This window comes from Phaenicophaeus curvirostris, chromosome 4 (assembly GCF_032191515.1).
Source record: "Phaenicophaeus curvirostris isolate KB17595 chromosome 4, BPBGC_Pcur_1.0, whole genome shotgun sequence".
In the NCBI taxonomy this organism is placed as follows: Eukaryota; Metazoa; Chordata; class Aves; order Cuculiformes; family Cuculidae; genus Phaenicophaeus; species Phaenicophaeus curvirostris.
Window position 1 is genome coordinate 14,851,114 of NC_091395.1, and position 13,725 is coordinate 14,864,838.

At 39.1% G+C, this 13,725-nt stretch overlaps 1 protein-coding gene across 1 annotated transcript in view; it reads right to left on the bottom strand.

The window, feature by feature from the left end:
* The window catches only part of SLC10A7 (solute carrier family 10 member 7), a 152,223-nt gene that overhangs the window by 12,794 nt on the left and 125,704 nt on the right, over positions 1-13,725 (bottom strand). Inside the window, exon 10 of the mRNA XM_069855341.1 lies at positions 13,102-13,175. Coding sequence (XP_069711442.1) covers positions 13,102-13,175 — 74 coding nt within the window. The remainder of the gene's footprint in view (positions 1-13,101; positions 13,176-13,725) is intronic.

Genomic DNA, 13,725 nt, shown 5'->3' on the forward strand with positions numbered 1-13,725 from the left:
TTGCCAAAACCTTTTAAATGGTCTTATTGCATGAATGTGTGTCCAGCTTCTGGATCAGAGCTGACCAAAGATTGCGACAGGCACAAGTTAGGGTTGTATCCCACCCTTATACAAAGAAATAAGGAATGTGGTATGCAGAAGGGTGAGAAAGCAGCACCTCACCTGACCAGAATTAGAGAGAGCTGTAGCAGAAGGGAGAAAGCACTGAGATCACCCCATAAATATTCCTTATAAACACGATCATTGGATTCCCAGCATTTTTTACTCCATTTCCCCCCTTTTCTACTTTGGCTATGTTACTCCTACCAGTGCTCCCCCATGATCTCATCTTCTTCCTTGCTCTTAGGCTCCAGTACACAGAGACACTTTTGCTTTTTCTGTTGTATTTTTCCCCTACTTCCTTTTTTTCTCCTCTTCTCCGCAACCATGTTTTCAGCCTGCTTAGTTTTGCTTTCCAAGACCTTTGATTCTGCTCACTTGTGGCAGTGCAAATTTTGGGTACTTCCACTAAAATCACTCAGCTCCACTAAGTGCAGTGGACACTAAAAATCACAGTCCCGCTGCAACCGAGAGAAGTGAGTTAGACCTGTGATATGGAACACGCTTCGTTTTTCTCCCTGTTTGTGTCCTCACTCAGCCCATTTTATGTAAGAACTTTCCACATCTGAGGAAGAGCTAGTGAGAGAAAAGCTGGTTTTCTGTGACCTTCAACAGTGGCAAGGAAGACTGAGAAGAGTGCTCTTATGGTCTGGTATGGGAAAGCCCTGTTTGCTCCCCAGTGCTCCAGGGTATTCCAGTTTGGCTCTAAGGCTGTGGTTTATCAGCCCTGGTCAAAGGCCACTGTTCCTCTAGCAGCCTGTGCAACTGAAAGCTATTTGTCCTTCCTCCAGCTCTGCACCCAGTATAGCCTCCCACACCCTCCCCTTTGCTACTTTCATATTTCGTAGTCCCGTTCTTAAAAGGCCCATGAAAATATTATGCTGCACTTCACTACATTTAGTTAACAGTGAAATAATAATAATAAAAAAATCCTAAAAGATTTGAAGGTATTTTAAAGATAATTTAAATAGAGGCCTCTTTTCATCTAGCTATCACTGCAGTAATATAAATGAAGCAAATTAATTTTAATGCTCCAAGGTACTGATTCTGTGTCACTGTCACTGACAGGATCCAACTAGACTTTATGAGATGGCATTTGACTTTATGGAAGTGAGCACTATGCACGCATTTACAATTTTACAGGGACTTTAAGCTGTCATGCTGAAAAATGTTTATAAAACATTAATCAAAAAATGCCTCTTTAATACAATGCATTGTCTGAAAGATGTTAGAAGGCACATATTGTAAATGGATTCTTTTTCTGACTAAAGTAATTTCTACCAAAAGCCTTTCCCCACTGCTATACAAGTACACAGCGTGGAGGGATAAAGAGCACTTTCTCAGCACATTACTACCTGATCCAAACACTTGGGAAATCACTAATGTACAGCATGCCATATTTCCATGTCACACATGACACATTTGTCTAAAATTACCCAACAGAGTTTGACATTGCAGCATATTCCATAGCAGAGCTTTCAACTGACATCTGCCAAGTAAGAACTTCAAGTAGGAGCTTTCTTCTTCTAACAAGCAAGTAAGAGTTTTCTTTTATCCTATACCCATGATGGAAGTGATAAAACAATAAGTACTAGAAATCAGGGTTTTTTTTTCTATTTTAATATGTTTATTTTATGCTCGCTGAATGTGTAAGCTCCCCTCAAAGCACTGTTTCATCACTTGCTGTTTTCTATCACATTGCAATGGGTTCAGAGAACTTAATAGAACATTTTTATTACCACTGAAACATAGGCCATTGTCTCTCATGCCCAAAGCAGAATTATTGCTAGATGCTCTACTTACATACTTTACTGTATAGGTTTTTCCCCTTCAATGTCTTCATAACAAACAATTTATCCTAAAACTTTATTGCTTACATTACTGACACACATTCCAAATCACAAAATGCTGCAGCATTTCTTAGGAAAAGAGGTCTGGTACAAAACAAGGTCATCTCTAGGGCTCTGGAACTACCAGACATTTAGGAATCAGAACAATCCTCATAAAGAGGCAGTGGAAGTACTTTGAAGAAAAGCCTTAGCCTCTGGATTTTCAGTTCTCCTGTCTACTCATCTATACATTTCAGAACCCTCAATTGCCATAATCTTCAAGTGAAATAGCCAAAATGAATCAAGTGTATGATAGCACCTCTGACACTCTCCATGCTACTCTCTTACTGAAGGATACTCTCAGGGGTTGATGTAAAGGGAACATTAGTAGGCTAAATAGAAATTTCTTTTTTTTTTTCAGTTGAGAAAAGGTCTGTAAAGAGGGGTACATATTGCATTAAACCCCTCTCCATGCTGTCAGAGCAGGAGGCTTCTATGCTTTTCTCTGCAAAGACAGTGCCAAATAAGCTCCTGAAATTTTACTGCCAAGTTTCAGAATAGTATTGCATGTGGTCCAGTGACTGCACAGTAGGTCAGGGTGGATCTGGGCAGAATCCATTTTAAAGGATTACAAAAGGATTATTATTTTTCATACAGAGCAACCAGAATAGAAAGATGCTTCTAATCTCCTGTTTGAAAACTTTCTTAAAGGTTTCCATGTTTCTTCTCAGGCAAATCAAATTGCTGCGGTTAGTTTTGAGGAGACAGAAGTTTATATACTATGCCTATCCTCAGCAAAGGCTAGACAGGGATAGATGATGTTTATTGCCCTTGTTCAGACTCTGTTACGACATACTGAGATCATGAGAGAAGATGCTTTGGACAAATTACCTGGTTATGGGTTCTTTTTCCTATATCCTTGTTCTCTCCAGAGCATGCACTGAACTAAAATTAAATGTTTTTTCCTCAGGACCAGTTTATTTCAGGTATGGGATTAGCTGAATATCTGACATCTGTAACAATACAAATATTTGCTTGCTACTGATTATTCCCATTTCAACAGAAGAAAGCACCTTCCAAAGTAATAGGAAATCATGTTACACTGGAGGGAAAACAGATTACTTGAAGCCAAGCCTAAAGCAGGCAGCCACGGTCTTCCTCAGGTGAAAAATTCCTCAGGGGAAAATTTGGCAATCCTTTTCCAGCCCCACTCCAGCTGTAACTCTGAGATTTCTTTTGCTCTTAGCCCAAACCAAGAGATCCTAGACTTTATAGTCATTTTGTGCTCCAGAAAGGAATCAAGGCTGAGAGAAGGAAGAGACAACGTTTGCCAGAAAGAAGCAACAATATCAAGGTAAGATTCCATTCACAGAGGCTGGGCAATGATTTACAATGGTACAATGGCTTGTGGCACCTTTGGTTCAATCTCACCTTAGTGACAAAGCCTAATATTACCATGGAAATCTGACTTTTGCTGGTAAGCATAAAGGGATCATTCATCAGCACAATCACAACTACTTCCATGGAATATGACACTCGGTCTCTGATTGGGAAGGATCTGCAATGTTTGTAGCAGTTGTGGCTACATTCCCCTTGCCATTTTGCCTTCATATATGCTGCATGAAAACTTGTCCTTAGAATATTGTCAGAGAAAAAATAAGATATTTTTTTCTGTATGTTTTGATTGTTCAGGTCAGTGATAAGGGTAATGGAAAGCAAAAACCAGGCTCACGAAGTGGTAAAAATAAACATCTGAGGGGAAGGTTTCACAAGGGACTGGTGAGACATTAAGGGAGTCTGGAAGATCTGCAGGGGAAAACTGCAAACTGGAAGGGTATCCGAGTTCAGCTGGAAGGTCTGTGTGGACCCTAATCTTCAAAACCATTTTCACCTTCACCACTCTCGTTGGGAAAAAACGATGATTTACCAGAATATTCAACAAGCCTTTGCATTATCTTAAATTGACATAGATCTTTTGGAAGATTAGAATTACTGGGAAGGCCCTATACTGAATCAGAGCAATGTGGTCAAAGATTGGCTGTTATTTTGCAGAAACCTACACCGTGCTGTAAAACAATGGACTGGTCTAATATTTGAGTAAAGAGGAGAAGAAGAAAGAGAAATCAATAACAAATAAGATATTTCTTTTGCCCTAACTCTAAGAAGAATGAAAAGAGAAGAAAAACTAGTATGGTCTGAATGCTTTTACTAAGTCTTGCTCTTCAGGTAAATGGCTCACTATACTCATCACAAAAATCACTAATTCAAGTGCAATGCAAGTACAGTCACTGGAAAAAAAGCACATCTTGATACTATCAAAATTTTAAGTAAATAAAAATGTAAATGCTGGGAGGAAGAGAACGAAAGTACAGTTTGTCTATTTCTGGGTTTTCAGCGGGTGCACTCAGATTGGAAGTGATGTTTACTGAACAACATGGGCAACCTCACCAGCTGTTAACAATGAAACATTTAACACCCAACAACTGAAAGAGGACTCGTGCCTTAGACTCCAAAACACCTCCACCTGTCTGACAACATGGTAGTAGTAATTAGTTAGCAGGGAATTTAAGAATGAATTGAACCACCATAAGTCATATTTTAAGTGTGACTTATCCTTAATTTGGCACCACAATGCAGGCATAACAGCACTGCAAGCTGATCCTCGTACTTCACTGCTCTTTTTATTCCTTGGATATCAGTTCACTTTTCCTAAACATAACATACTCGAGAAACAGGGTAAATTCTTTCTTGTAATTTACCAGCGGTATCTAAGCTATGACATTTTAAAAAATGGAATTTAGACATTTCCTTCTGTTCTCTATAAATCTTGTAGCCAACACTTGTTGAAGATTTAATATGTTAGACCTACTAATGAAAGGAATTCTGGACAATGAGATCAGCAAACATCCTAAAAACACTAAGATGAGGTTCGATTAATTTGATTATTTCCTTGAACATTACTGCCTTTTCCACACATACCTGAGACTAAGATTTCTCAGCACTGAAGTTTTGATTATGTGGATTTTATTTACACATATTATTAAAAAAGCCTTTATAAACATGTTATATAGTCATTCTTATTATATTTCTAAACACAAGCAGGAGAGAATTATGCTCCAAACTGTTTCATACTGTCTTTTAATTAGATTTTTCTAAAGCTTTTTTCTCCTGAAAACTTGATGCGAAGGAAAACACGATAAGCAAATTCGTTATAAAAGCTAAAACAAAACCCCCTTACTTCTTTTCTTAAAGAAAAAATATTTTTTTTAGGAATACTGGCATATTTTTTCCTTTAGATCCCCTTTCATCTGGTATCTGTGGCCAAGAATAGAAGATATGAGGACGGAAAAGCTTCAATGCTCCAGTCACTTGGGAAGGCATTTTGAGTAAACAGCTGGCTACCTAAAAATGCTGGGGGATACTATGTCCTATTCTAAAACTCTATGGACTAGAGTTATGTGTTTGCAGTGGTCATGGCAACTTTAGGAGGGGGATCTCCTTTCCAGTTTCCCAAGAATATTCTGTAATAGGAGATTTGTAAATTTTGCTGCTGTTGGTTTTTCGCATCTTTGCACCCACGGTTTCAGAAGAGTCTGGAGACAGCAGCTCACACTGGCTGCCAGAAGGTGCACTGAGAGCAGCAAATGTAGATGCAACTCTCTCAGAGAGACTCAACATCATCTTCAATACTTGCCAGCTTTAGTATGGGTGACACTTGTAGCCTCTGCCAGCTTGAGGTAAAAAAAAAATAATCTTGAGTCATGTCCAAACGTGGATCTTCCCAAGGGTAACCTGTCAGCTGTCTGCTGAATATAATGTCGTTTCTTAAAGCAGATAAATTAACTTTAACTGGTTTTGGTGGGGAGGGAGGACTCCTGTGTCATTATCATTTTACAGATGGATATGTGTGTTTATTTTTTTTTAATATTATAAAGAGGTATGAGCTTGCTGTCATTAAAAACCTGCGATCTGGTTTTTAGTGTCTGATCCAATTACGCGTACATCTGGGAAGACACACAACCAAATAAATAATTGGAGAGGTGCAACTCTGAAATGACAATTGTTATTTATCGATCTCTTTCTGCAAGTCGAGATTGAGAGATGTAAACTTCAAGTGAATGAGATCTCCTGGGTGAGATTCTTCAGTTCAAACACAGTAAACAACTGTTGTCCTCTGATGCACATTTTAGTACTGCTGGAGGCAAACTTTCTAAATATTAATAAAAAACCTACTACTGGCGGAGTATACAGATGAAAAGGAAGCACTGGGAGCTGGTACAGAAGTTCCTGCCACATTCTAAGTCTAATCAAAGAAATATATGCTTCAGGTCAGAAAGGAAAGGAGATTCCCTAATTTACTCTAGTATTTCCCCTTCTAGAATCACATAGAGGTCAAAATTCAGTAAACTGCAATAGATTAGATATGATATATTGTGAACCTTGTGATAAAAAAAAAAAAAAAGGAGAATCAGGTACTCTGTGCCCAAAAGCCACTATAACTCAGTGGACTATGCCATTTCCTACTTTCAGACTGGCCTCCCAGCAGAGTTCTTTCCTGAAAATACAGACCCTAGGGATGCTCTAGTCTGAAGGAGACAAACAGGGGGTGCTTGTGCAGCCACACATGTGAGTAGCAAGGGAAAATAAAATACGTGTTCTGGCACAGAGTACTGCAGTGACCACAGTCTGCTCAAACTGCCCATTTGACTTCTTGTGCTGATAGCCCCTTCAAATAGTGGTGGCCTTAGGACTATAGAAACGCTTGCACATGCAAAATGGCACCTCACCTCAGATGGGTTTGTCTGTTCAAGCAGGAAACATCCATACTATTCCCAATTACAGAAATCTTCAGTCTATATTTGTTTTCACTAATATTTTGATATTGGAAATTTCTGTATTGGAAATAGCATTTCCCAGGCATTCTTTGGGGTCTACTTAGAAAGAAGACATACTAATTAAATGATAATAACCTGACTGATACTATAGCTTCTTAAGAACCAAATGGTTTCAGAAGACTGTCAAGCTGGTGATCCAGCTGCCCTCAAGTTGGGCGATGAAAACCAGATGCTAACATGAGATAAGTGCAGTAGATACAGGTGCTTCTGCTCTCCCTGCTATCATCTTACGTAACACAAATCCCTAAGTTCTTATTTTCCAGAGACAGAGAGAGGACAAAGAGAAGGGGAATCGCAGAGCAGAGGAAAAATCCCAGCCAATCACTTGCTGGTCCTTCCAAGCAAATGTCGGGCAACGACTGAAGAGATGAAGAAAACCTTTTCATTTTGTTCCAAAGAATCACAGTAACAATACTAAAGGTTCTAACAGCCACTAAGGCCCTTGGGATCTCAGAAGCAGGAACGGGAGAGAGTTTCTAACCCTCTGGCAGTAGTGAGGGGTACCTGTTGACCCAGACATGGTCTCCCCAAGACACTGATTCAAGCACATTCATCCTATCAGTTTCCCTTCTGCCCCAAAGGTCAGCACCCACAAATTTTATGCAGAGGAACTGCCAGATCATTTTCACTTACACTGCTCTTTTAGACATCTAGGGAAGAAACGAGACCACAAGTCTGTAACAGGTAAGAAAGAAATAAAATACACAAATTCAATCACTAATAACACCAAGAAGTATAACATGATGCACCTCCCACAAAAGGAAAGGCTAAGAGAGTTGGGCTTGGTTAGCCTAGAGAAGAGAAGACTCCAGGGAGACCTAATAGCAGCTTTCCTTAAAGGGGGCCTACAGGAAAGGTGGGGAGGAGTGCAGTGATAGGACGAGAGAGAATGGTTTTAAGCTGAAAAAGGGGAGATTTATATTAGATATTAGGAAGAAAAGTTTTACTGTGAGGGTTGTGAGGCACTGGAACAGGTTGCCTTGAGCAGTCACGGATGTCCCATCCCTAGAGATGTTCAAGGCCAGGTTGGTCAAGGCTTTGAGCAATCTAATCTAGTGGAAGGGTCCCAGTCCCAGACCCTTCCAACCCAAATCACTCTATGATTCTATGAAAATATTGAAATTAAGACAGTATCAAAAGTCATCTTCTTGAAAACTTTCAGAGAACAATTAACCAAGATTATTTTCTATATCATTATGTAAGAGTCAGAGAAATTATTCACACATTTATAACTAGTCACAGTTAGCACCTTGATGATTAATTGCCTTACAGGACAATTCTCTGCCAGGAGCAGAGAAAAAACCACCACAGCTCAAAAATACCACAGAGTATAGCCTGAATACTCACTTAGCACACTGCATCCAATTTTACTATCTTACTTTGTGTTATACAATTATTAAGAGATGTCATCTTTTCAAAACCAAAACATTTTGGCATTTTTCTATATAAAAGAGAAATGTGATTATCATCAAACAATAAGCAGAGTCTGCGCTTGATTAGTACAGTATTTCACAGAGTTTGGGTATAGGAAAAAACCAGATGAAGCAAAAGCCTAGATAATATTAAACAGTTGTGGTTTAGGCTCTGTAAATGTATTATTTATCTCTGAAGAAGCTTATAAGGAGATAGATGTAGAAAACAAGCAAACTATAGATAGCTGTGAGCAGATTGGAGCTATATGTGAGCGCGATGCACTCTGTCACACTGTGCAGCTGGGGAGCTCGGGGGAAGTGAGGGGCTGATTAATCCACAGCCTAGATGATCCGCTCACCGACAACTGAGTTGTCTCTGAACCTACTTGTGCATTACAGCAGGCTTTTAAGAACTGTTCAAGAACAGACTATTAGTTCCGTATTGGTGTGGTAAGAAGGTGAGCATTTAAAAAATATATGTGCATGAAAATAAAACAATAAAAAGAAAGTTAGCCCTTTAGCTTTTGTTTGCAAAATTAACTCTATTCTTTCCTGAAACTCTGACTGCATTAGTTTAAGAATTCCAAGGTGAAAGAACTGCTATATTGATAAATCCAAATAAGGAAAAATGCTCTGTGCATCACAAACAATACCTTGATTTTATTATAAGGTGAGGTTATTTTTGTTGTTTTGGTATAGTTTTTACCCATCTGCTGTTCATCATACCTACAGTACTAACATTTGTGCTTCTGGTAGCCAAAAAAGGTAGCAATACTCAATTTTTTTTGCTGATAAAATAATTTTAAATACTAAATACAAAGAATTAAAGTGAAAATAATTTTTTACAATCCTGCATTTTACTTCTGGAGCTGTAACTTCTAGCTAGCAATTCACTCTGCAAAACATAAAATAATGTTCTGCATTTGGCTGCAACTTTTGTGTAAATGCAAGCAACAACTGCAGTATTTTTTTAAGATGAGCCGCACTGATATAGCTTTGCACTTCCTTGAGGCCTCTTCTCTTCTCACTGAATGAACTCCAGGGAATGGCATCATGTCGGGCTTTCCAGATGGATTATGTGAAGCCATAGCTCAATGTCATTTTCAATAGCAAGGCTCATAATTAAAGGTCAAATAGTCACTTCATCTGCAATCAATCAATAGAAGAAGTACTAATACTAAGTACTAATCAATCAATGGCAAATGCACTAATAAAAGCCATGCATCAAATGTCTGCATATGTGTGTGCTCACATGTTCTGTGCATGTATGTGAGTAGGGAGAAGGAGAGAAAGAGAACAAAGTGTGGGTGAATGCACCAGAAGGCATTGTTAATACTATATTTATCTTTGCAAGTTTATATCCTGTTATTAAGTAAAACACAAATAAAGATTAGTTTTTCTGCATACATGAAGCACTGTATTCAAAAACCTGCCAAAGCACCCACCTCTATGCAAAAATATCGGCTCATGTTCCTAACTAAGAAACACAAAGGCACCTACCCTGTGTAATTTGTCCTTACACAAACATGCCCTGCACTCTGATCTTTGAGACAAAAAGTGTGTCAACTGTTCTGTCTACAAAATAAAACCCAGCATATGGGAACAGCACTCATCTCCGTGCAGAGCGAGCACTTATTCATGGATTCAACAGTGGAAGTGGCAGTTGGCCTCATGAGCATGCACTGCATGGGAATTAGTTGGTTTCGTAATATGGTGTGGGAGAAAGTGACTTATAAAAGTCTTCTCATGCCTCTCCTATTACCACTTCTAAAGCTTTAAAGCTGTCAGCTCTTCTCCCACTTTAGTCGGTGCCATTCTAAGCTCCCCAGGGAATGGGCCAGACGTACCTATTTGGAGTTTCACCTGCCAAGCTGAGAGAAATCAGTCTCAAAGTGAAAGAACAAGTGTTGGGGGGTCATTTATACACTACCGCTGGAATCTTGAAGACAAACAAAGCAGAGCTCCACAACGGATGTGAAACCAGACCTTGAGCTGTGTTTGTGCTTTCAGGCGTTGTAATGACAGAGGGAGAGGGAAAAACTTTGAGCCACAAGAGAACAGAAGGTTTCCTCGTGCATGGTTTATAGTAAACACCTCTGGACAAGTAGAAATGTGACAACACAACATTAGAGTAAGGGGCAAAATGCCTACATCTGTTCTTGTTTCTGCCAAGATCAGGGTGGACAAGACTGTGATGTGGATAGATTTAACTGTCATTCAGAAATGGCTGATCCTTAAAAACAAATTAGATCTACTCTGCTTCCACCTTCAGTGAAGGAACAGACGCTGGCTGCTCTGATTAACAATCCTATTTACAACGTCAGCTCAGGGGCATGCCTCATCACACTACAGCTTTATAAAATCTGATCCTCCTATTTACATAGAAATGTGTGTTTATGCAGCTCTGTCTTATCTGGACCTGGTACTAATACCAAACAGAGTAAAATACCAGTGGTTTCAAAACCAGCCAGGTTGAAACTGATACACAGCACACACACCGACTTTGTAGACACTGTATTAGGGTGCACACAAGAGCAGCGGGGCCTTCAAGCTCACCAAAGATGCCAAAAGACCATTTCTCCATCAGGGGTGGTACTCAATTCAGGACATGCTGCTGCTGGCCCCATATAAGAAAAGCCTAGGACCCTCAAAAAAACCTTGACAAAGCTAAGCCCCTGAGACGAAATACAGCAAGGGAAGCACGTGTCTCAGCCCCCCAGAGATCGCAATGCAGGCTCTGAACAGTAAGGAAAGATAGAGCAAACGTGCAAAACCTAAGAATGAATTTCCATCTTATGACTAGCCTACTAGGAGGCAATCATGCTTTCCCTAAGACACCAACTCCTCAAGGATGAAGGTAAAGCAGTCTGTCCTGAAGCTGACAAACAAAATGGTCTGCGGCAGAGAAACAGTCTCACCATACTGTGTTCCACCATTTACCAGCTTCATTTCAACTTGCACGCTTATCCATGAGATATTTTTATTAGCAGGGTAGAAGTATGTAAGCCTGGGGAGAAGCTCTAGCAGTCCTTGAAATCAAGGTGGCCAAACAATTTTTTTGTGTGTGTGCTTGGACAAGGAAGCTGCAAAATACAAAGCCTGACTCATCTCATTTCATGCTGGTGAAAGCAGCAACTTGGAATTGGGAAAATGTGAGCCGAAAAGTCAACCAAACTAGGAACCTCAAACTAGGTTCTTCTAAAGGAGAAAATAAAATAAAATATAAACAGGAGAGTGTACTAGCCAAGGAAAAGTGAACTGACTCAGCTGTGTGTGTAGGGTGCAGGTCAAGACAGGCTGTGTGAGGATGCTCAGTAGAGCAAGTAAAAAATTATGAGTCCTCATTTTTTTCCGGGTGTCAGCAAGCCCCTATAGGACCTAAATATTAAAAAAAGGCTCTGTGCTTATTTTCTTAGTGTCATGGCAAGCTGCAGAAGTATTCAACAGAGCATACATAAAACTATATTCACTGGGGAGGGAAGGGAAGACATGCATTTGTGCTGTTAAATACAACCAATAGAGCAAGTAAGGTAGTGTGTTATCAAGTTGTGTGGTGCTGCTTTCTATAAATACAAGTGTAACTATCCTCCTGAATATGAGCTCATTTATTAGTTGATTCTTCAGTTCCATAGAACGTTTGGCTGAGAAAGATCTAATGTAATTTAATCTACGTTCTGGTCCAAGGCAGGATCAACTCCAGCAATCTAACTCCTGTCTGAGGCTTGCCTACAATAACAGGAACTTCAGGACATCAATAGGCAACATATTCCAAAGCTGAACAGTTCTACCTTTAACAGGTTTCCCTGAATGTTAGCTTATATCATTACTGTTGCAACAAAGTCCTTCCCTTTTTCAAGTCCACTGTGAAAGAGTTACTTTTTTCCTATTTTGCATGAACATTTTATGCATTTGAGGGTCACTGCTGTATTTCAGCTGTCTTCTCTCAACAATCCCAATTGTTTCAACCTTCCTCTAGGGTCACATTTTTGACATCTATGACCTCTTTCCAGTTGGCCCACTTAATTTTTAAATTGTGGAGCCCAAAATGCTTGAATTGTGGAGCCCAAAACAGAAGCAAAGAACTCTGAGGTGAGTTTCACTATATCAAACTGACTTGGAAAACATCTCACCTAAGTCCTGACTTGTTCTTCCCCTGTTTCAGACTGAGTTCTTACCTTTGTTATTTCTCTTTGACAGATAGTCTTGAAAAGATATATATTCGGTCACATATCCTTTATCAAGCACAGGTTTTCACATTTTGAAACACAGCAAGAAAACATTCAAGTGCCAGTTATTTCACTGGCTGAACACAATGGACGAAGCAGTAGCAAGTGGGTGTAAGCGTAAACGATTTAGCATTATTTTGTGAATTCCCTTCAGAATATCTTATTATCACTAAGGAGTCATAAATGGCAAACATTTCAATGATGTTTTGACAAATGAGTTCTAATAAATGAAACTATCAAAAATATCTGCAGTCTTAAAATAAACACATACATTCTGCTCATGTTACGCAAAAGACAGTATTGTCTATTTGTGATTTCTGAATGCAATACATGCTTTGATTTTCACTTCCCAGCGTTTAGGAGTAAGATTATGCAGACATACTCTATAACCTTCTCAGTAACAAACTTCATCAGTATTGGATTAGGCAACAGAATAGAATAAGAACAAAAAGAAAAATCCAGCTTAATATAAGGTGGTCTTACTGTATAACCACTAAAATCACAGCTGAGAAGATTACGTTGTCTCACCTAGAACCAAAACCATTTAAGCAGAAAAGCCAGCAAGTAACAACATTTTCTACAACACAGCAAGATATGAATGTTACTGTTGTTTTGCTCAAAAGCTTATTTCCTGACTTACCCAGGGTGAGGGATTTATGTGTGGAACAGAAAATGATAGCCACTGTGTCTGCTGGTGTGAAACCAGAGTTATTCCTAGAAAAGAAAGAGTTTTAATAACCTCTGGTAGCAAAAACCTTAAAACATCATTGATCAAATATATTACTTTGAGGATCCATATGCACATTCATATCGCTTTGATCATGTCTAGTGACAGAAATAATTCTACCCACAAATGAACAGCAGTGTTTGATATTTTTTTTTTTTTAAAGCAGAATTGTTTCTCAGTTGAGGAAAAGTCTCTAATGAATATGCCCCCTAGTGAATGAGAGGAATTCTAAACACAAGGTATGTAGGACACAACTTTATTCCAGCCAAGGTTATCTTTGCGAACGTGCTATATCCCAGCAGTGGCCAGCTTGTCTTTAAAAAGAGAATGAATTACGATTTCTTTTCCTAGGATGTAATGCTAACAAAATGCCCAATTTAGATAGTATATTGAGACTACACTATAAGTACAGCTTGGAACACACTGTTATCTTCCACTTCAGAGAAAATCTGCATCTTAGGTTTTACATTTGTGGAATAAGGCCAGAAAGGGTGGAAAAATGAAATATGGAGACAGGTGCATGACTGGCCAATGGAT